Genomic DNA, 22,138 nt, shown 5'->3' on the forward strand with positions numbered 1-22,138 from the left:
CATGTTGTATAACAAAACTGTAAATGTAACTAAATTTCAGACTGCTCATGTTTCTTATAGTCTTCAGGGTAATAAATTCCCCATTCTCAAGAGGCTACTGTAATATTTAATGTTTTTACACTTTTAATTAATTTCCAAATTACTTAAGCTCTAGTGATTGAGATCCTCATCACTCTGACTCCTTCATATAACATAAGAGAATCCAAGTGGCATAAAGGGGCCCTTAAAGCCCCCAAAGTAGCCAGGGCAGGGTTCTCTTGATGCAGGGACAGTAGAAACAGCCAGGACCCTTTACAAGGGCATATTATCTAACTTTTCAAAGAAAATCCTACAGCATACAAGATCAATGAGAAATATAAAAGTGTAATTTCATACATTATGAATATATTGTATATCACTCAGTCAGTCTTCTTAGTTTGTTTCACTCTGGTTTTCTTTTTGAAGTTTTGCGGAAGACAAGGACAGAAAGCCTTGTAAAATAAATCTATTTTAACAGTTATATGTACTAGGGATGTTAAAAATTGTGTATTTGTGTAAACGTGTAACTGCTGAAATTGTCAGTCATTGCACATTTACATGGGGGGTGGAGCAGGTGGGTAAACCAGCTTCCCGTATGTTAAGGATGTTAAGGACTAATCGACTATCCAATAAGCAAATTCTTATTGGATAGTCCAGTTGACTAGTTGATCCTCCTGCCCCCCCCCCCGCCCACATTCCTCCTTGCTGCCTCTGTCAGACAGGCAGCAAAGGGCGAGTTAGAGGGGGTACTTCACAATGGCAGTGCCACACTGCTGAGTTCGGGCTCTGTGTGGCGCTGCCTCTTTGAAATGCCGCCACGGTGTTTCAAAGCGGCAGCGCCGTGTGGAGCCCAGAGTCAGCTGGGGATTGACCCCAGATTCCCCCAGCTGACCCTGGGCTCTGCGTGGCATCTCAAAGCAGCTAGAGTCCCCCGCTGACTCCAGGCTCCATGCGGGTGCTTCCGCTTTGAAATGCACAAGAGCTCCCACTGTATATTTCAAAGCTGGCATGCCTGCATGCAGCCCGGAGTCAGCGGGACTTCCTGCTGGCTCTGGCTGCATGCGGAGTTCCGCATTCCTCTTCCCAGCAGGGGCTCTTGTTTCAAAGGAGGAATGCGGCAGTGCCTATAGACTAGTTGATGGCAATTCCATCAACCACTTGGCTAGTAAATTACTCAATATTTAACATCCTTAGCGTGCGTACCGGCTCCTGCCTGCCTCCCTGCACTGCTGCCTTTGATTCAGAATCAACAGGAAGGAGGGGTTGTGTATAACCATTAAGAAATACACAGAAACAGGTACTTACAACATAAAAAATGACATGACATTCTGAACTTCTCTATATGTTCATCAGTATTAACAATAACTATTTAAACATATATTTTAAAATCCAAGGCTTGGTCAAAGGAAACTAATTCACAGACCAATAGATACTGAAGAAAAGAGTTATGTATGTTGTTATAATGCCATCTGCATAGGAAACAATTTTTATTTTGTAGTTTCAATTTTGGGTCCTGCAAAGTTGTAATTATAATTATTTTCAGCTACTGGCTATTTTTTATTGCTAATGCAAATAAGAAAGGCAATAGATATTCTAGATCTCAGGTTTCCTTTTAAAGTAGTATGTCTATAGGGAGAAAGCCATTTACAAATGTGTATGGTTACACAATCTACAGTTTTTATTATGAAAAATAAAGATATATAAAGGCAAATACACATACATTAAGACGGTTTCTTTTTATACAACAATCATGATGCTAATTAAAACAAATTCATCAGAACAAACTGTTCAAGTTCTGTGTATCTTGAACTCTCTATTTTTAAGTTTTATTCTTTGTTTACAGATCTACTTGCAAGCAACTGAATGTCAGAACCAAGCAAGCTCTAGAAACGATTCTATGTATATTAATTAGTATTACATAAATGTTGTGCCACAGCAATTAAACAAGTTTATTAAAACAATAATAATTGACAGTATCACAGTCAAGAATAAATATAATCTTAAGGGGACGAAAAGTTTATTCTAAGCTATATTTCCCCAGTCCGTAGCATTTCAAACAACGGTCTACTATTTTCCTTCTCCCAAATCAAATAGCAAAACCAAGTTATATTCTGCTCAATGCATTAAGAAAAAAACCCTCTATTTCCATTTCAACTGAAAACAAACCCAAGTGAGATGGTTTAAACAGTGATTCTGACAAGATTAAAAAAACACCAAAAACAAACCACAAATAGCAAGAATACTATATTACAATATTTTAGTATTAATCTTACAAAGCAAATAAACTAGTCACTGACTTACTTTGCTCCAGACTAAAAAAGGTTTAAACAAAAGACAATTTGTTGAATTTTCTGCACTGTAAAAGGAATTTGCACACATTGATCTTCAGTCTGGAAAGCATATTATACAGACAAGCCCCAACTTGTTATCGATGTGCGGTTGCCATGATAAGTATAACAGTCAACCCTCAAAACAAAAAAAGGTCTTTAATGACCACGACAGTCAATTTATTCTAATAATCCATATTGCCCTACTTTTAGAGTCACGATTTAATAATTCTCTGTTTTAGGTTTACGAATATTATAAATATTCCTGCTGTGCCAGCAACATTCCCATTCTTGAACTCCACACTGATTTAAAGGTACAATTTCATATGTTAGCATACTCATAAAAATTTGCTGATCTGGAACTGACTACAACTTTCACACTAAATTTGGTGCTTTTTGCTAACCAAGAAAACATATGGTATCTACTGGGGCAAAACTCTAGCCATGCCCCATAGGTGCAGAGCTTCTTGGTCGTTACTGTATGCCTCAGAAGCTCTCTGTGACCCTTCACACTGCTTCTTACCTTTTCTAGAGGCCAGGGTCACAGCATACTGAATCTTCTTCATCACTGACAAAGTCAAAGTATTGGGTGAAACCCCTCCGTAATCCTAGCCTCCTTTTCCAGGAACAGACTTTTTCCAGTAGTATGGAGAGGGTTGGGGGAACCTGGGCCTGCCCACTACTTCGGGTTCTGGCCCAGGGACCCTAGGTAGAGGCAACTGACAGGATTTTCCCCCTAACCCCAATACAGCAACCTTTTGCCTGAGCTACTTCCCCAAACACTCCCCTAAAACCTTCTCCCTGTTACTTGAGTGAATCTTTCCTGCCAACTGATTCTGGTAATCTCAGACAGATTTTTGAAGGTATTTAGGTACCTAAATGAAGATTGGTACCTAGTGTGATTTTCATAAGAGGCTAAAAGCAGGCTACTTGTCTAATTCCCACTGAAAAAAGAAATCAATTAAACTTGTGTGCTTTTGAAAACATGGCCCCATGTCATTCAAGTTGCAAGAATTGCTAGAACTCATCCTTTTTCACATGGTTTTTTGTTCACAGATTGCAAGAGGAAAACAAGTTTTCCTGCTTCCTCAGTTCTTGATCAGCTACTGAAGTTTGACTGAAATAGGCCAGGGGGCTTTTAGCTCAAAAGGTAGAGGCTCCTCTACTTAGCTTCAGAGGTTCCAGGTTCAAATCCACCTAGTGGTGGTGGTTACAAGCGGGGGCTTGTCTGGAATCTCAACTGGGTCGCTGAAGCTCAGGCCGCCCTCTCTCACCTAGGGGAAGTATTTCACCCACACACCAAGTATTGGTCATTGCCTTGTGCCGTGACACCTAAACCATAGTCCAGATGAATGAGATGTTCTCCGCACCTACCAGCTAAATTGAAACTAAAATAATTAAGGCAAGATCATTTCTGCACAACAGAAGTAGAAAGTACTGATATTCAGAAATATGTAAACAGTGTTGATTCTATTGCAAAGAATAAAATATACCTATGTACTTAATGCAATACAACACCGTGACATACTTACAAAGCTTGAATTGACCTCAAGTCAGAGAAATTCTCTCCCCTATTCTACATATTTTTAAAAAGCAGCCTCCTTCACTCAGATGAGTGGGCCCTCTTCAAATATTAATAGTTTGTATTTAAATATTAACAGATTACAGTAAGTACAGGCTTTCACACTGGTTGTCATATCAAAGTCAATTAAAAGAAAACGCATTTAAATTAAAACTGTATTTTTTCAGTCAGTTTTTATACACAGTGATCTCTTCCATTCTAGGCAGAAAAGTTAGGTTGTTCATCTCTGAAAACACCAGCTCATAAATCAATAGCTAATCAAAAATATTAAATTACAAAACCAACAGAAGCAAATGGCTGAATATTGTATTTTTCAGCAGCTTCAGCGGTGGCAAAGCTTTGTCTGGACCAGCAGAACAAAGAATGAAAACTCTTGTCTTCCCTTTCCCTGCTTCTTCCCATCTTCCTGGGAATTCAAACTTCTTGTGGACTGGAGGAAGAAGGGTCATGGCAGACTGGCTTGATACAAGGGCATCAAGAATATTCCTGTTGTTCTCCCATGCACTCAAAGAAATCCTTCACCCTGCCTGGGGACACTATTCTGCACCAGGAAGAAATTCTAAATCCAACCCCAAAGGTGGGGACTAAAGTCAGGTTTTGGGTCTGCATAAGCATTCTGCTAGTTGCTTTCTAGATAAAAGGTAAATTTTTCTATCCACTTCCTGACTAGCCTGGAAAGAGGTTTGTGGTTTTTTTATTGTTCTTAGCAACCCAAGCACTACTGTGGAGTAGGTTAGATTATAAAATTCATTTTATTGCAACACGGCAGCTGCCCAGCCCAGGAAATTGTTAAATATAGGATCCAGTTCCCTGATAAATCAGAACTCGTGCAGATTAAGGAAAAGCAACTGCCAAACTGGAGAAATGTATATACCAATGTCTGGTAAAGCAAGGAAACAACCTCCTACCATAACCTTGTTTGAAAGATGCCAACAATGGGAGAGGGGACCCAAAATGGTGTGGAGTTGACATCAGTCCTACAAACAAGTAGAACAGACAGATGGGGACTGATGGCAGCCTTCTACCATGTGGCACAGATTACAAAGGATGATCTGAACTGGAAAAGTTACTGCTGGGTAGTTCTCAGATGTGGCCTACCTAAACCATATTCCCATTGCCTTTTCTTTCTGTGGTGTCTGAGATAAGGAAAACCTTGATAGTTCTAAGTAGGAATAAGAACCTGTCACCGAGCACTTATTATGCTTGAGCAAACTAAAGGACTACAGTTGTCTAGACCAACTAATGTCCTAGCCAACTTCCAGTTGCAAGCTACACCTTCATGTGTAAGGATATTAAAAGAGTCACTGCCACACTCAATAAGATTAGAAATGATTGTGTCAAAGTTGCAAGAACCATGAAAGTTTCTGAATCCCATCCTCTTCCCACACACCTGCTCTCTGGCAGATACATGTACATGAGAGGAAAAAAAAAATCTTCAGCTTTCTTAACTGACACCTGCCCCCGAACAAACTATTCAATAATGCAAGCACCCTTTATTACATAAAAAAATGTTCATTAAAACCATATTCATAAAATGGGCTCATCACAATGGCTATGGGCACAACTAAACTGGTTGACTACTAAACTTCAATGAACCCTAGAGTGATTCCCTCACTTGCCTGAGCTGTCATATAAGCAGAATTGTAACCCGGAATGAACTCAGGCAAATAGTGGGAATAAAACAGATAGCTGATCTTCAGCCACAGTATAAAACCTAACCTTGGTTTGGCTATACTAGTGGAAGAACTAAATTCCAGAGTTAAAGCCTGCCCACTGAAAATGCTCTGCATGCAGGCTCCAGATGTTTAATTTCAGGAATTGTGATAACTTAACTACTAATCAATTATAGTTTCATGGGTGCCACACAAAAAGTCATATATGGGTCCTGCAACTTACCAGGCCTGGGATGGAAGTTTCCATCCTTGAAATACATTGCGCGTGCAGGGTTCCAGGCTAACAGCATCTGGGCTTTATCAGCTTTAACTCATGCCTTCAGCTGGGAAACTACTAAGCGGTAAACAAGTTTGACCTCAGTCTCAGCTCATGAAAGTGGTAAGAATGGCATTGAGCCACTACACGCATAACCGGTAAACAACTGTAGTAGAACTAGTGTAGGGAGTCTTGTGCCTGGTGAATCTCACCAGGGACCTAGACTTTGGAGGGTCCCTGGATTCCCCCAGCTGGAGACATGTCCATTGTGGCCTGGTGCAATGTGACAGGAATGGGACTCCCCACAGTCTGAAGGGGTGTAAGCATTTCTAAGTGCCTGTTACTCTTTTACGCATTGCTCTGCTTGTACTTATTGATGTGTCACTTTGCAGTAGCTGTGTAGCCATTTGGCAGTATTAACCCTATAACAGTAGTGACATAGTGAGATTAATAAAAGCAACTATCCCTAATTGACTCTGGTACGAAGTGAATCCATAATACTGTTTGGCCATACTCCTGTGAGTTGACAAAGGGAAGAGGTGAAATTTCTCATAAAGCTAGAACAAAGATACATTGGGTTTTAAATATTAATATCAATGCTTTGCATGAAATCTGAAATAAATAGGAAGTCAGTACAGCTGATCTAAAAGACTCCTTACAAACAACTGCATCATACACTACCTATGTATTCCGAATGGCCCTCAGCGTCATGTAGTGTATATTCCAGTCATCCAATATTAAGGGGACAAAGACATGAAAAACCTTGGCAAAGACCACTAAGAAAAAATTATCATTATGGCACAAAACATATAAAAAAGTAGCTCTGCTCACCAAAGCTCATGCCATGATCCATCAGAGATTCAAAAACTTGTCTAAATTATCACTCTGACTGTGAGCAAGCCTCCTCACTTAGATGTGTAAGCATCAAGCTTCCCATTCTCTTTTGATGTGTCCTCTAAACAAAAAGCATCACCTCTATCTCATCTATACTGAGTACTAGTGACCTCCTTCTCAACCATACCCTATTTCATATAGGCACCGAGTAAGAAAAAAAATCCATCACAACATCTACGTTTGACAGAAAAAAAGACTGAACTATGCCAATTTAAACCACCTTTTTTCACAGTAGATTCAAGATAGCTCACTGTTACAAGTCTCACAGACTAAGACAAGAAGGGGACCATCATGATCATACACGCCGACCTTCAAACTCACATGCAATTTATAATCAATAAACAGCGTATTGTGATATAGTATACATTTGTCAACACAGGGTACCTCCCATAGAATTTTTTTTTTTTTTTTTTTAAAAAGGACAAGTCTTTGTAGTTGTTTTTCTTTGGAAGCGCACAGAGAGAGAAGCTCCTGAACAAAGGCAAGACAAAATGTGTTTCTGGTCTACAGAAGTTTTGATTAAATAGTCTAGAGGAAGCATACTATTCATTACTCTTCATTAACTACAAATAGCTTTTTTCACTACAATAGCAACAGGTTAAAAATACATACAATCAAAGGCCTGCTGTATAATCACTGTAATTTATCTTTTAATACAATATCTGCAAATAAATCCAATAAACACATATTCAAGATAAAAATAATGCCTACTGTATAGATACTACAAGCAGAAAGATATTTAAAAACAGATAATACAATGGGTGAACCAACATGAAGAGTTTTAATATAAACATTTGCAAACAGATGTGTAGAACTATGTATTTAAAAATTGAGAGAGAAAGCTGAAACTCCAAATCTACTGTAGAATGATTTGGGGTGTCTGTGGACAAACTGAGCAGGAGATCATGTGAGTTGTCAAGGAACCCATTTGTATTCTGTGATTGGTGGAGCAGGTGTATACAGAAGGTTGGTTATACAATGTTATAGAGCTATCTGAATACTACATTTCTGGTGTGTTAATTTAAAATGCTAAAAGAGGGCAACCAAAAGATTAAGAATATTATTTGTGATAATTGTTTAAGAAAGATCAACATAGTTTCATTATTTACTCTTATAGGTTTATAAAAAATGTATTAATACATTATTAAATACTGTGAGTGTATCTAGAAATATAAGAAACCATGGGTCCCATCAGTCACCAGTGGACATAAAAATCCACAGTGTGAACATTTGGACACAAATACTCAGATGTTTCAAGAGCCTTTTGTCTCTTAGAGAAACAAAATTCCAAATTACAGAACTCATCACTGATATTAAAAATGTGTGAAAAGGGATAGCTGGAGAAGTAAAGACAGAAAAAAAAGAGTCACAGGGTCTGTTGTGGAATGCCATCTCTATGGAAATTCAATGGAATAAGATATGGGTGGGCAAACTATGGCCTGCAAGCTGTGTCCAGCTCGCAAGTTCCCGCTTTGATGGTGGTGGTGGTGGGGATTGGAGTCAGGGAACTGAATTGGGGGATTGTCCTGCTCCATGTGTACCATGGCTCCTTGAAGCATAGGAGGCCAGGGAGCTCTGCATGCTGCACCTTCCCCAACCACTGGGAACCACAGGCAATGGGAGCTGCTGGAACAGTGCCTGTGGACGAGACAGCACACAGAGCCACTGGCCATGCAAACCTATACCTAGGAGTCGGAGGGAGGATGTGCTGCTGCTTCTAGGAGCAACTTACAGTAAACATCACTCAAAGAGTGCACACCTGAGCCGCCCTACCCCATGCCCCAAACTCCTGCTCCCCACCTATACCTTCCTACCCTCTGAAGCCCCTCATCCCAGTCCAGAGCACCCTGATCCACCTCAATCCCTCATCCCCAGAGCCTGCACCCCTAGCTTGAGCCCTCACCTTCCCATGGCACCCCAACCTCCTGTCCCAGTACTGACCCCCTCCTGCCCTCCAAACCCCTCGGACGAACCCTAGAGCACCCTCTCACACTCAAAGCCCCTCATCTCTGGACCTACCCTAGAGCATGCACCTCCAGCTACAGACCTTCATTCCAACCCACTGCCCCAGGCCAGAGCCCCGTCCTGCATCATAAGCTTCTCATTTCTGTCCCGACCCAAGAGCCTGCACATCTAGCTAGAGCCCTCAATTCAACCCCCAATTTTGTGAGCGTTCAAGGCCCATCATACAATTTCCATACTCAAATGTAGCCCTCAGGCCAACAGTTTGCCCACCCCTGGGTTAAGATATACTGTAATTTTTTATACGTAGCCAATGTTTGAGGATCACTCCTTTTTATTCATATATAACTATATTATAGGCTAACAAATGAAGTCTGCAGCAAATGTCATTCTTAACGACTCTCTTACCTTTTGCATGAACAAACAGCACCCAACAAAACTGGAAAACTTCAGAAACTGTGCAAGGCTGCCGTCTTTTGGAAAGAAAAATAAGTTTAGAATATGCAACAAACTCAATACATACATTCAGACAAAAACAGTATGACTTAAAGCAGTGTTTCTCAAAATTGGTGCAGTCTCACTTTGGGAAAGCTGCTAGTGGGTCCATGCCACTTTGTCTACCTAACGGGTCTGTAGCTAAGGAGCCTCACAGCTCTCATTGGCTCTGGTTTGCTGTTTCCAGTCAAGGGAAGCTGCAGGGCTCCCAAGTGAGGGAAAAAAGACTTTCATCTCACTTCCCTCAAGCTCTAGCCCCTAAGGAGGGGGATGGGAGAAGAGGCATTGAGGCTCAGGGCTTACCCTAGGGCAGGATTAACTCTTCTGGGGAACCAGGGCTAGTAGATTTTCAAGTGTTCCTCTGGGCTCTGGGATGGGGCCAAAAATGAGGGATCAAGCACGCAAAAGGGGGCTGCCCGGGGGCAGGCTGGAGTAGGAGTGTGGGGTCTGGGCAAGAAGGGGAAGGGGACTGAGGCACTCCCAGTAGGATGTAAAATCCTGATTAATCAGTTAACCCAGTGTTTCCCAATTTTATTTGGCCACGGAACCCTTTTAAATTTGAAAGAATTTTGCAGAACCCCTAATAACAGTCTTATATATGGAGCTAAAATAGTAGACCACAAACAAGTAAGGATAATAATAAACAAATGCTAAACAAGGTCATGAGACTTTGTGCAATGCGGTGTTAGTATATTCACATTCAGTCACCCATGTGATCCATGCTCCTTGAGAGTGAGTACGGGGATTTACAGTGGTATATAACAGGGGATCGCACCACTGACTACCTGTGCACTCAGCGCTGAGTAGTGACATCATCGTCCCCTCTCTCTGGCTAAGCTGGCATTACACAGGGACACTTATCATGGCAAACACAAATGCAAATTGTTTCAATAAAATTCATAAGTGCTTAAATATCAATTATTTTTTAAAAAATCATAAAATGTTATTGTAATGGAATTTTCTCACAGAACCCTTTCTCACTTTGCTGAACCCCAGGGAACACCATTTGGAAATTTAAGATCCCTAGATCACAGAAAAATGGATTAAATAAAAGAGAAATATAACTACAAAAAAATTAAGTGTTAGAAAGGGAAAAGAAAAGCTGAGCACAACAGACATTAGGAATACTTCAGCTACACAGATGGAAGCACCAATTAACAGATACATTTCCCTCTTGGTTAACCAGCTAAAGGAAATCAAGGGAAGCCATACATTAACAAACTCAGGCATATAAAATTTTAAGAAGTATAGAATCAGAAAAAGTAAAGTTATACTAACATAAATCTGATTATATACACATAAAATCTATTAAGTTTTTCAACAAGGAAATGGAATAGAAATTTGCTACCATAAAGCGAGGCACAGAAGAAAGAATGACCTATTAAACAAACTGCAGGAATTACTAGATTAGCTAAATCAAAAAAATAAAAAAATCGAAATACCAAGAAATTATCAATGATCGTAGCTCTAAAATCAGTTAGAAAAAATTGCAAAAACATACCTCTGTTTTCTTCCTCTTTGTTGACGAGGTTGGTCATCTTGAGGATATGTGAAAATATCCTGAAAAATGGGTTCATACTTCTTAAAAATTACAGCAGAAACTGTGAAGTTTCTCTCCAGTCTCTCAGTACGTTCTCTGAACTGCAAGGGTAGATTTGCCATATCTTCCCATTTCTTCATCTTGTTAAAAAACTCAATCAAGCTGAGGGCATTTAGAAGATGGGGATAAGTAGTTTATTTTTTATGAAGAACTATAAAAAAAAATGTACAATAAACCAGGTTGTGTTTTCAACTTCATGAACTGCTGACAATGGTGCATACACAGTCTGATAAGACTGCATTATTACAAGCAGGAAAGATAATTAAAGCTCAGTGCTCTTCGTTCATGATCAACCGTCAATACAAACACCTAACAAAGAACACTGTAGATGCTAGTGCTAATGGGGACTTCATACTGGGGTGGGCAAGATCCAGCCCGCCAAGCCGTTTGATTTGGCCCATGGCCCCTCCTGCTATGTTCCTGCCCCCAGGCCAATTGAGATCCAGGGGTGAGGGAGTGCTCAGTCAAAGTGGCTGGTGGCTCCCCCACTCTGCCAGGGCCATGCAGCACCTAGAGGAAGACACCAGCTGTTTTAAACAGAGAATGACTGCGCACTCGTCCACCCCCAGGTCCTGATTGGCCTGGGGGAGCATGTGGAGGGAACTGCCAGCTGTTCAAAACAACTGACCGTTCCTCATAGGCATCACGCCCCCTATCAGGGTGAGGGGCAAGACTTTGTGCACTACCAAGCCTGGAGGCGAGGGAGCATGTGAAGTCTTCTCCCCACCACCAGGGGCATGTGGTGCCTAGAGGGAACTGCCCCGTCCGGCTAAGCCATGCCCTTTAATTCAGGCGAGTCAATAGCTTTAAGAAATTTATTTTCTTGCTTTTATGGATTTTAAATGGCCATTTTATGGATTTTGATGGCTCTGCTGAATGTTTTTGGATCTCTGCTGCTCTGCAGGCATGCAGCCCTTCCCTTTCAAAACTTTGGAAAGTATTTGATAGATGAGTGAGCTGCTCCATGTGGGGAACTCTAAAAAGCACAGGAATTAGCTCTGCCTTCCCACAACATTGCACTGTGGGATGCATACCCACATTACTTTGTTCTAACTGTAACCAGGGTGCTAGTAATGTGGCCATGAAATTTCAAAAATGGGAGGCAAAAAAACCTGGTTTGACCATTTTTCACTTTTGGCAACTTTTGCATGTCGACAGCACTTTTGTTGCCAACCCTCCCAAGTGTAGACATAGCCTTAGAGATTAACAAAAGTATTAGGTCATGAACTCATCTGATGAGTTGGAGTGCAAATTACGGAAACTGTGGTATATATAACAGTCAATTGTAGGACTAGTGTAACAAGCTAATTAAGTCAGAGTGGATGTGTTTCATTCACAGTATTTGAAGCAAAGATTGAAGGCAGGGAAATTTGTTAGTCTCCAAGGTGCCACAGGACTGCTCGTTGTTTTTACATATGGATCAGACATCTTGAAGAACCTCCAGTTAGAAGTAGAAGAAATAGAGGTTGTTAAGCAGTTTTTACAGAAAAGGGTTGGAGGAGGCAGCTGATACAAATGTCTGTAAAAGTACTGTCCCAACAGATGCATCTGCAGAAGGGGACTGGACTAAAGTGTAATATTTTGTGAAGGTATAGACTGAGCTCCACATAGCCTTCCTACGTATGATCAGTATATATACTCTCAGAGATGACACTGAGGTTGCTTGTATCTTAGTGGAATGAACTCCCACTTCATCTATGTTTTATATCAGCACAACAACTTGGTCATGAGGTGAAGAGGGCTTGGGTTAGGAAGTCTGATTTTTCTGTTCTCCTGAATTACCAGATTCAGGAAAGGACATATGCTGATGGGAGGAAGGACTGACATTCATGAGAGGTCCAAAAACTAGGACTGCCTAGGCCAGCTGAGTGAGATAAGAAAGACATGAGCCTTGTTGTGACAATGTTTTGCAGAACCTTTGGTAGCAGTGGGATGGAAGGAAAGGCATACCACAGGTGGTTTGCCCAGGATAAAAGGAGAGCCTTTCGAATGATCAACCTAGTGCTGATCTGCAGCAGTGCAGGTGGAATTTCTTGTTCGCTGGGAGACAAACAGGCCCCAAAATGGCATTCTCCACTAAGCCAAGATGTAATTTAGTACATAACTGTGTGTCTGACTTGCAGAGAATTTCCTGCTGAGATTGCTAGGCGTGCAGGCTGCTCTTGTATTCAGATATGTTGCCAGTGTGATGTGGTTTCCGATGCACCAGTTCAATAACTGGACTGCTTCCCAAGATTTTTAGAATGGGCAGCTCAGCTTTTACTTGACCTCACCAAATGAACACCCCCAAACACCACCCTACTACTTTTTTATGGGCCTGCTTGTGCTTCCTGAGGTTGAAAAACAGCCTTAGAGATAGAAAAACACTGTGGTAACAACAAGCTACCACACAAAGTCTGTTAAAATGATTTTTACCTTTTGAGTTAAACCTCATTCAGAATGATGGAAAATCTTTATTAAGACAGAAACCGTAACTCATGACAGAAGTTAAAAACATAAGAATAGCCATACTGAGTCAGACCAACGGTCCATCTAGACCAGTATCCTGTCTGCCTGCCAACAATGGCCAATGCCAGATGCCCAGAGGAAGTAAACACAACAGGTAATCATCATGTGATCCCTCTCATGTCATCCATTTTTAAACAGAGGCTAGGGACACCATTTCTTACCCATCCTAGCTAATAGCCATTAATGGACTAACCTCTATGAATTTATCTAGCTCTTTTTTGAACTCTATTAAAGTCCTAGTCCTCACAACATCCTTTGGCAAGGAGTTCCACAGGTTGACTCTGGGCTGCATGAAGAAAAACTTCCTTTTGTTTGTTTTAAACCTGTTACCTATTAATTTCATTTGGTAACCACCTCCTCCCCAATTTCTTATATTATGGGAACAAGGAAATAACTTCTACTTATTTACTTTTTCTACACCAGTCGTGATTTTATAGACATCTATCATATCCCCCTTTCATCTCCTCTTTACTAAGATTAAAAAGATTTGGACTTTTTATCTCTCTTCATATGGGATGCATTCCAAACCCCTAATCATTTTTGTTGCCCTTTTCTGAACCTTTTCCAGTGCCAATATATATTTTTTGAGATGAGGCGACCATATCTGTACACACTACTCAAGTTACAGGCTTACCATGATTTTATACAACAGCAATAAGATATTCTCTGTCTTACTCTCTATCCCTTTTTTAATGGATCCTAACATTCTGTTTGCTTTTCTGACTGCTCCTTCACACTGAGTGGATGTTTTCAGAGAATTACCCAAAGTGATTCCAAGATCTATCTCTAGAGTAGTTATAGCCAAATTAGTCCCTATCATATTTTATATATAGTTGGGATTATTTTTTCCAATGTGTATTACTTTAAATTTATCAACATTCAAATTAATTTGCCATTTTGTTTCCCAATCACGGTAGAGAGATCTTTTTGAAGCTCTTCACAGTCTGCTTTGGTCTTAACTACCTTGAGCAGTATCACTTCACTGTTTTCCCCTTTCTCCAGATCATTTATAAATAAGTTGAATAGGATTAGTCCCAGGACAACCTTTGGGGAACACCACTAGTTATCTCTCTCCATTCTGAAAACTTACCATTTATTCCTACCCTTTGTTTCCTCTCTTTTAACCAGCTGTCAATCCATGAGAGGACCTTCCCTCTTATCCTATGACAACTATCTTTACTTAAAAGCCTTTGGTGAGGGACCTTGTCAAAGGCTTTCTGGAAATTTAAGTATACAGTACTATATCCACTTGATCCCCCTTGTCCACATGGTGCTGACCAGTCTGTACTTGCTAGGATCATGTCTAGAGCCCTTTTTAAATACTGGCATCACATTAGCTATCTTCAAGTCATTAGGTAAGTTATATTGTAATACTGTACCATTGTTCTTAGACACTGTGCATCAAAATGCAGGAAATAAAAGTGGTTAAAGACAGTTTTCAGCTTTCATTTTCAATTTCTAGATCTTTGCAGGTGAAATATAGTCTTTTACATTTTATGAATATAGCTGCATTTTTGAAAGAGAAATTACCTCTGTTCTGAACAACGCAAGATCCTTGTTAAGGATACATAGTTTCCCTCGACTGTCCCTCTGCTCACAGTTGGAACTGCTTTTCTGCAAGCCACATATAAGGCACATGCTAGCCAATGTAGATCATTCCCCTGTGAAATTAAACATTATACCATTTAAAGAATAGATTGACAAGTGTTTCTTTTATTTCAGATAGGCATCCAAAATGTAAAAACACGCAAAAGATATTCAAGCACATTTTAAAGGAAATGTTGTAAAACTGACCTCAATTATTTAAAGGAGCTATCGAGACACAATGTAATTCAAGAATTTAAAAAAAAAAATGCTAAAATTAGGTAATTTCAAAATTGCTAAAACTAACACTTCAATTTCATATTTAAGCTAAATTTAACATGGGATATTGGGCATGTTCTTTTACTCCTAACAAAAGAAGATTTATTTTAAATGATCTGTCACCTTGTGGATATGAAATGTGCTCCTGGCTACTGGAACATTCTTCTTCCCCCAACTAATTTACAGCAGTTGTATACTGGATTTCATCTATTTATTTATCTACACAACTGAATAATTGCCCATTTAGATGACCACTATAAACTCCTAAAAATTGTTCTTAAAGACACGTTTTTTCATTTTTCCTCAAGGGCTGAGATTGAAAGTTTTCAAGTTAGGCTCTCCAATTGGCTGCACTCAAAATTAATACTTAGAAACATATACACTTTATCCGGATATATGTTTGTTTCATCAAGGTACTTGGAAGAGTCACAAAGGTGAGATTCAAAACATTTTCTGGCAGTGGGCAGAGATATCCTAGTGTCCTATGAGGAAATATTTTATTGGTAAGTCTAGTATGTCACTAATGGAAACCTATCTTCCATAGGTGTAATTTTCCTTCGCTTCCTAGACTGCAGAAGGAAGGGATATCAAGGTGGATAAAAACAGATTATTAAAAAAATCATTTTTATTTAAATCAGACTTGATTTTTAAAGTAATCAGAAATACTAAATTTATTAAAGTTAATAGTTACAATTAAATCTCACCACAAGCATGCTACACGTACATTTACAGTTTCATAAAAATGAATTAATGGCTCTAGTCTGTCCAGTCTAACTGCTAGTTCTTGATTCTTGAAAGTTCTGAGCTTTCAATTTCTTTTCTTAGCAGACAAGAACGTAAGAATAGCCATACTGGGTCAGACCAAAAGTCCATCCAGCCCAGTATCCTCTCTGCCAACAGTGGCCAATGCCAGATGCCCCAGAGGGAGTGAACCGAACCGGTAACTATCAAGTGAGCTCTCTCCTGCCATCCATCTCCAGTCTCTGACAAACAGAGGCTAGGGACACCATTCCTTACCCATCCTGGCTCATAGCCATTAATGGACTTAACTTCCATTAATTTATCCAGTTCTCTTTTAAACCCTGTTATAGTCCTACCCTTCACAACCTCCTCAGGTAAGGAGTTTCACAGGTTGACTGTGCGCTGTGTGAAGAAAAACTTCCTTTTATTTGTTTTAAACCTACTGCCCATTAATTTCATTTGATGGCTCCTAGTTCTTATATTATGGGAACAAGTAAATAACTTTTCCTTATTCACTTTCTCTACACCACTCATGATTTTATATACCTCTATCATATCCCCCATTAGTCTTCTCTTTTCCAAGCTGAAAAGTTCTACTCTCTTTAATCTCTCCTGATACGAGACCCATTCCAAACCCCTAATCATTTTAGTTGCCCTTCTCCATGGGCTAGGAGACTGGAGAGGTGAAACTCTGCTTAGCTAGTTAAACGTTAGTCTAACGTTTCACTGATTAACTACAAGCCAAATACACAGAGAAGAGCTGGAATTACAATTCATCCACAAATTTAATTCTCACACTTGTGGCCTTACTGGAGATAATGGCTGGCTGGGACATTATCAACCAAACGATGAAGGTGCCAACCTTCATCTGTGTAGATTCTTGCGCTAGTACCATATTCTTCCTCTCTAATTGCTACCTTGTGATCCTTATCTGCTTCTTTTAACTATCTAATTTTTAGGTGCTTACAGATTACCAGTTTTGCCTTTTTGGTTTTCCCTTTGATACTTACATGCTCTCTGCTTCTTGTTTCCCATCCCCTTTATTTTTTCCCCTTCCCCTCCTCTCCCTTCTCCCCTATTTATTTTGGGTCTGGATAGCCTAAACTCAATACTTCAGTCATCTAAGGAAGTGGACTGTGTCCGTGAAAGCTCATATCATCACCTACATGTTTTGTTAGTCTATAAAGTGTTACCAGACTATTTGTTGTTTTTTAAGTTTATCCTGTACGGCAGTGGTCTCCAACCTTTTTACACCCAAGATCACTTTTTAAATCTCACAACAAACAAAGATCTACTGCCCCATCCTTCCCCCAAGACCCCACCCCTTCCCTGAAGCCCCGCCCTCTCTATTCTCCTCCTCTCCATCACTTGCCATTCCCAGCCCTTGTACACTCTACACAGCCACTTTTTTTTCCAATTCTTATGTAGGAAGATGTTTTTCCAACATTTGGCCTGTCTAGACTGGACCAAATGTTAGGAAAAAAACCTTCTTTTTTAATCCTCCTTATTCTTTGTGGAACGAGGAATACAGGTGTTACCGAAAGAGCATGTTTGCTCTTTCACTAAAAAAAAAAAGCAGAAGAACAAATGCATCCTTATTCTTTGATAAGATAACGAGCCTTGTGGATAAGGGAGAAGCGGTGGATGTCATATACCTAGACTTTAGTAAGGCATTTGATACGGTCTCGCATGATATTCTTATTGATAAACTAGGCAAATATAACTTAGATAGGGCCACGATAAGGTGGGTGCATAATTGGCTGGATAACCGTAGTCAGAGAGTTGTTGTTAACGGTTCTAAATCCTGCTGGAAAGGGATAACAAGTGGAGTTCCGCAAGGGTCTGTTTTGGGACCCGTACTGTTCAATATCTTCATCAATGATGTAGATATTGGGATAGAGAGTACGCTTATTAAGTTTGCGGATGATACCAAACTGGGTGGGGTTGCGACTTCTTTGGAGGATAGGGTCATAATTCAAAATGACCTTAGCAAGTTAGAGAAATGGTCAGAGATAAACAGGATGAGGTTTAATAAAGAGAAATGCAAAGTGCTCCACTTAGGAAGGAACAATCAGTTCCATACATACAAGATGGGAAGCGACTGTCTAGGAAGGAGCATGGCAGAAAGGGATCTAGGGGTCATAGTGGACCACAAGTTGAATATGAGTCAACAGTGTGATGCTGTTGCCAAAAAAGCAAATATGATTCTAGGTTGTATCAACAGGTGTGTTGTAAGCAAAACTCGTGAAGTCATTCTGCCGCTCTACTCTGCACTAGTTAGGCCTCAGCTGGAGTACTGTGTCCAGTTCTGGGCGCCACATTTCAAGAAAGATGTGGAGAAATTGGAAAGGGTACAGAGAAGAGCGACAAGAATGATTAAAGGTCTAGAGAACATGACCTATGAAGCCAGGCTTCATGAACTGGGCTTGTTTAGTTTGGAAAAAAGAAGATTAAGGGGGGACATGATAGCGGTTTTCAAATATCTAAAAGGGTGTCACAAGGAGGAAGGAGAAAATTTGTTCCTCTTGGTTTCTGAGGACAGGACAAGGAGTAATGGGCTTAAAGTGCAGCAAGGGAGGTTTAGATTGGACATTAGGAAAAAATTGCTAACTGTCAGGGTGGTCAAATATTGGAATAAATTGCCAAGGGAGGTGGTGGAATCTCCCTCTCTGGAGATATTTAAGAACAGGTTAGATAGACATCTGTCAGGGATGGTGTAGGTGGAGCTTGGTCCTGCCTTGAGGGCGGGGGGCTGGACTCGATGACCTCTTGAGGTCCCTTCCAGTCCTATTATTCTATGATTCTATGATCCCTGGATGCGGAAAAGTTTTTCCAGGATCTCTGGAATCCTGGAAAAACTCGTGCAGTCTAGCCGTACCCTCACCGAGTTGAGACAGGATGTGTGGGCTTTGGGGTGGGAATGAGGGATTTGGGTGTGGGAAGGGGTGAAAGGTGCAAGCTCTGGGAGGAAATTTGGATGCAGGAGGAGGTGGAGAAGGGGATGCTGGTTTGGGGAGGAGGCTTCAGGCTGGGGAGTGTTGGGGTCAGATGGAGGGTTGTGGTACTAAGCAAGCCACAGGCTTGTGGCTGTGAGGGTGCAGGAATTCGGGTTGGGGTATGTGAGAGGTTCAGGGCAGGGGGTTTCAGTGTATGATAGGCTCAGAACTAGGGCCTGGGGGGGGGGGTGCAGGAGTGTTATAATGCTGCAGCCAGATGGGGGCTTGGTCCCAACTGGGGGTTTGTTGGCCAGGCTTAATTTTTTAAAAAAATACTACGTCAAACACAAAAAGTTTCTGCATTGTCTTTATTTATGAGAAGGGCAGGGAACCTGTTTTGCGTCGGGGGTCACTGACCCACAGAAAAGTTAGTTGGGGCCACACGAGATGAAAAAAAACCACACCCACACACCACACCACACCTCCTGCCAAAAACCCCCGAAGCCTCACTAATGTGGCCCCAACTGTGCTGGTGAGAGCAGGGGACATGGTACTGGGGAAGGGTACTAGTGGTTGCTGGGGTGGGGGCAGGGTTCTGCAGCAGGGCACAGGGTACCAGTGGGAGCAGGGGGACAGCGTGCCAGGGTGGAGGCAAGGTGCCAGTGGGGAACAGGAGAGAGGGGACAGGGTTCTGCAGCACGGGACAGGGTGCAAGTGGGGGCAGGGAGTCCCTGGCACCAGCCTCTTCCCAGGACCCTCCTCCTGCAGAGGAGAGAAATCCCCGCTCGTGCCTTCTCCGGGGCCAACTCCCCTTCCTGAAGAGGAGGGAAGCCCCCACAGCTGCAGGACTTCTGTCCACCCCACAGAAAGCAGGCACTACCTCCATTTTTGCTGGAGGTAGGTAGTGGGGCTTCTTGGGGGAGGAGGGTGGCCCGAACACCTCACGATCGACTGGTCAAGCCCTCGCAATCGATTGACCAGTTGGTGACCACGGTTGAGTACAGACTAACTCAGCTACCCCCTGAAGCTATCAATTAGAGCGTCCATGCTAAATGAGACTAACAGGGTGATTTTGCCTTCATTAGGAAAAGGCTAGGTCCTTGAGTTCACACATCGTAAGGGGAGAGACTCCACACGCCCCCCCCCCCTTCCCTTTATGGTGCAACCACTAACATCACCATTATTAAAAACCAACAAATAGTCTTTAAAGTGCTACTAGTAGACTAACAAAGCATGTAGATGGTATTATGAGCTTTCATGGACACAACCCACTTCTTCAGATGACCAGAGTGCTGGAAGTCCAGGTCCAAGAATAAATAAGGGAAGGAAGGAGAAGGAAAAAAAGTTGAAGGGGAGGAAGAAAAAAAGACAGCGAGCAGATAGTCAGCTATCCCTCTGAAGGTTAAGTCTGTAATAGGAAAAACTTAAAAAACAACAAACAGTATACAGGCAGTCCCCGGGTTACGAACAAGATAGGGACTGTAGGTTTGTTCTTAAATTGAATCTGTATGTAAGTCGGAACTGGCATCCAGATTCAGCCACTGCTGAAACTGACCAGCGGCTGACTACAGGAAGCCCGAGGCAGAGTTGCTCTGCCCCGGGGTTCCTGGAATCAGCCTTTGATCAGTTTCAACAGGCTGAATCTGGACGCCAGTTCCTACTTACAGATTCAACTTAAGAACCCCAGGCATCCCCAAGTCAGCTGCTGCTGAAACTGATCAGAGGCTGATTCCAGGAAGCCCGGGGCAGAGCAACTCTGCCTCAGGCTTCCTGTAGTCAGCGCTGGTCAGTTTCAGCAGCGGCTGACTTGGGGACGCCTGGGGCAGAGCAGCTGGGGTGCTGCCAGGTTGGTCCAGTAGCGCCCAGAGTGGTGCTGCGGGACCAACCAGCAGCGCCCCAGCTGCTCTACCACAGGCGTCCGGAGAAAAGCCGGGTCTGCTTGCACGTACTAGCTGCGCCCCTCCCCCCCCCACAGAAGACCAGGGAAACGCGGGCGGCGGACCGAGAAGCTGCCTGGGTCCTCCGCGTCTCCCTGGTCTGCTGGAGACCAGCAAACCAGGGAGATGGGGAGCAAACCCCGTTCGTAACTGCGGATCCGACATAAGTCGGATCCGCGTAACTCGGGGACTGCCTGTAGTAGCATCTTAGGCTACGTCTAGACTGCAAGCCTCTTTTGAAAGAGGCTTTTTCGAAAGATACTTTCGAAGTTAAGCTCCAATCCGTCTCTGTGCATTAGGCTTGTGGAATTGGTCTGAAACAAAACAGCCACTGGGGGATCCCTCCCTCCATCCCTTATTTAGTCTTGGAGCTGGACTTCCAACTCTCCAGTCACCTGAAGTGGGCTGGGACCAGGAACGCTCAGGATACCAGCGGCACCTTTCCTTAGTCTTCCAAGTGCTACCGGACTGCTCGCTGTTGTTTACGTTTTTCCTGTTGCAGACTCACTCTGCTCCCTCCTGGAGCTGATCCCCGTTCCCATCATGATCACCCGGGGCAGAGCCGCAGGACCCCGGCACAGGGCTACGGAGCCTTTCCCCCCGCTGGGAGGCGGGTCCCGGCGGCAACCACAAAGGAGGCGAGTCCCCCCCGCAACTAGGGCTCGGCGTCCGCCCCTCCCCCCTCGCCGTACCCCCTCCCCTCGGCCGCCCCGCCCGTCACCGTGGCCGCCCCTCACCTCCAGGGTGTAGTTGCGCCTCATGCTCTGGTAGCTGAGCCAGGCCTCGGCCCGGGCGCGCTCGTCCATGTTGAGGCTGTTGCAGAGATCCTCGTAGCGCTGCCGGACGCCCCACTCCTCCGCCGGGGGGGAGGAGGCGGCGCCCCCGACCCCCGCTTCGGCCTCCTCGTCCTCTTCGCCCGGCATCCCCTACCCCGTCGCTAGAGGGCAACGCCAGCCTGCCGCGCACTGCGCCTGCGCCGCCCCAGACCAACCACCCCGGGACCGAGTTCCGCCCCAACCCTGGACTGCCATTGGTCCCCCAAGGAGCCGCCGCCAATCAGCGGGCGCTTTTCCGGCAGGCGCAGAACGCTTCGCTCTACGCAGCCGCCTGCGACGGCGCCTCAGCGACCTATCGCGGCAAGACGTGCCCGCCGCCCCGGCCCACAGTTAGCCAGCAAAAACTACCACCCCCAGGAGGCATTGCGGTGGCTCTGGCTCGCCGGGGCCTGACGCGTAGGCCAGGTGGTAGCGGCGCGCGCAGCGCTGTGAAGGAGGCCGGCCGCCTCTAGGCGGCAGGCTGGTTCCGCAGCTCCTCGCTGCCTGGTCCCAGCATGGAGCCCCGTCCTG

The 22,138-nt window shown here is 43.0% G+C and overlaps 1 protein-coding gene across 2 annotated transcripts in view; it reads right to left on the reverse strand.

The window, feature by feature from the left end:
- The window catches only part of RBL2 (RB transcriptional corepressor like 2), a 68,953-nt gene extending 47,070 nt beyond the window's left edge, over positions 1-21,883 (reverse strand). Inside the window, exons 1-4 of one of the 2 annotated variants that reach the window (XM_075940272.2) lie at positions 21,530-21,883; positions 14,846-14,976; positions 10,709-10,909; positions 9,121-9,185 (exon numbers count right to left, since the gene is read on the reverse strand). In XM_075940272.2, coding sequence (XP_075796387.2) covers positions 9,121-9,185; positions 10,709-10,909; positions 14,846-14,976; positions 21,530-21,715 — 583 coding nt within the window. In that variant the 5' untranslated portion in view covers positions 21,716-21,883. Of the gene's footprint in view, positions 1-9,120; positions 9,186-10,708; positions 10,959-14,845; positions 14,979-21,529 lie in introns of those variants that run through there. The other variant, XM_075940273.2, reaches the window with a different exon arrangement.
- Positions 21,884-22,138: the final 255 nt, after the last annotated feature.

Source organism: Pelodiscus sinensis, chromosome 12 (genome assembly GCF_052426305.1).
Source record: "Pelodiscus sinensis isolate ZL-2025 chromosome 12, ASM5242630v1, whole genome shotgun sequence".
Classification (NCBI taxonomy): domain Eukaryota; kingdom Metazoa; phylum Chordata; order Testudines; family Trionychidae; genus Pelodiscus; species Pelodiscus sinensis.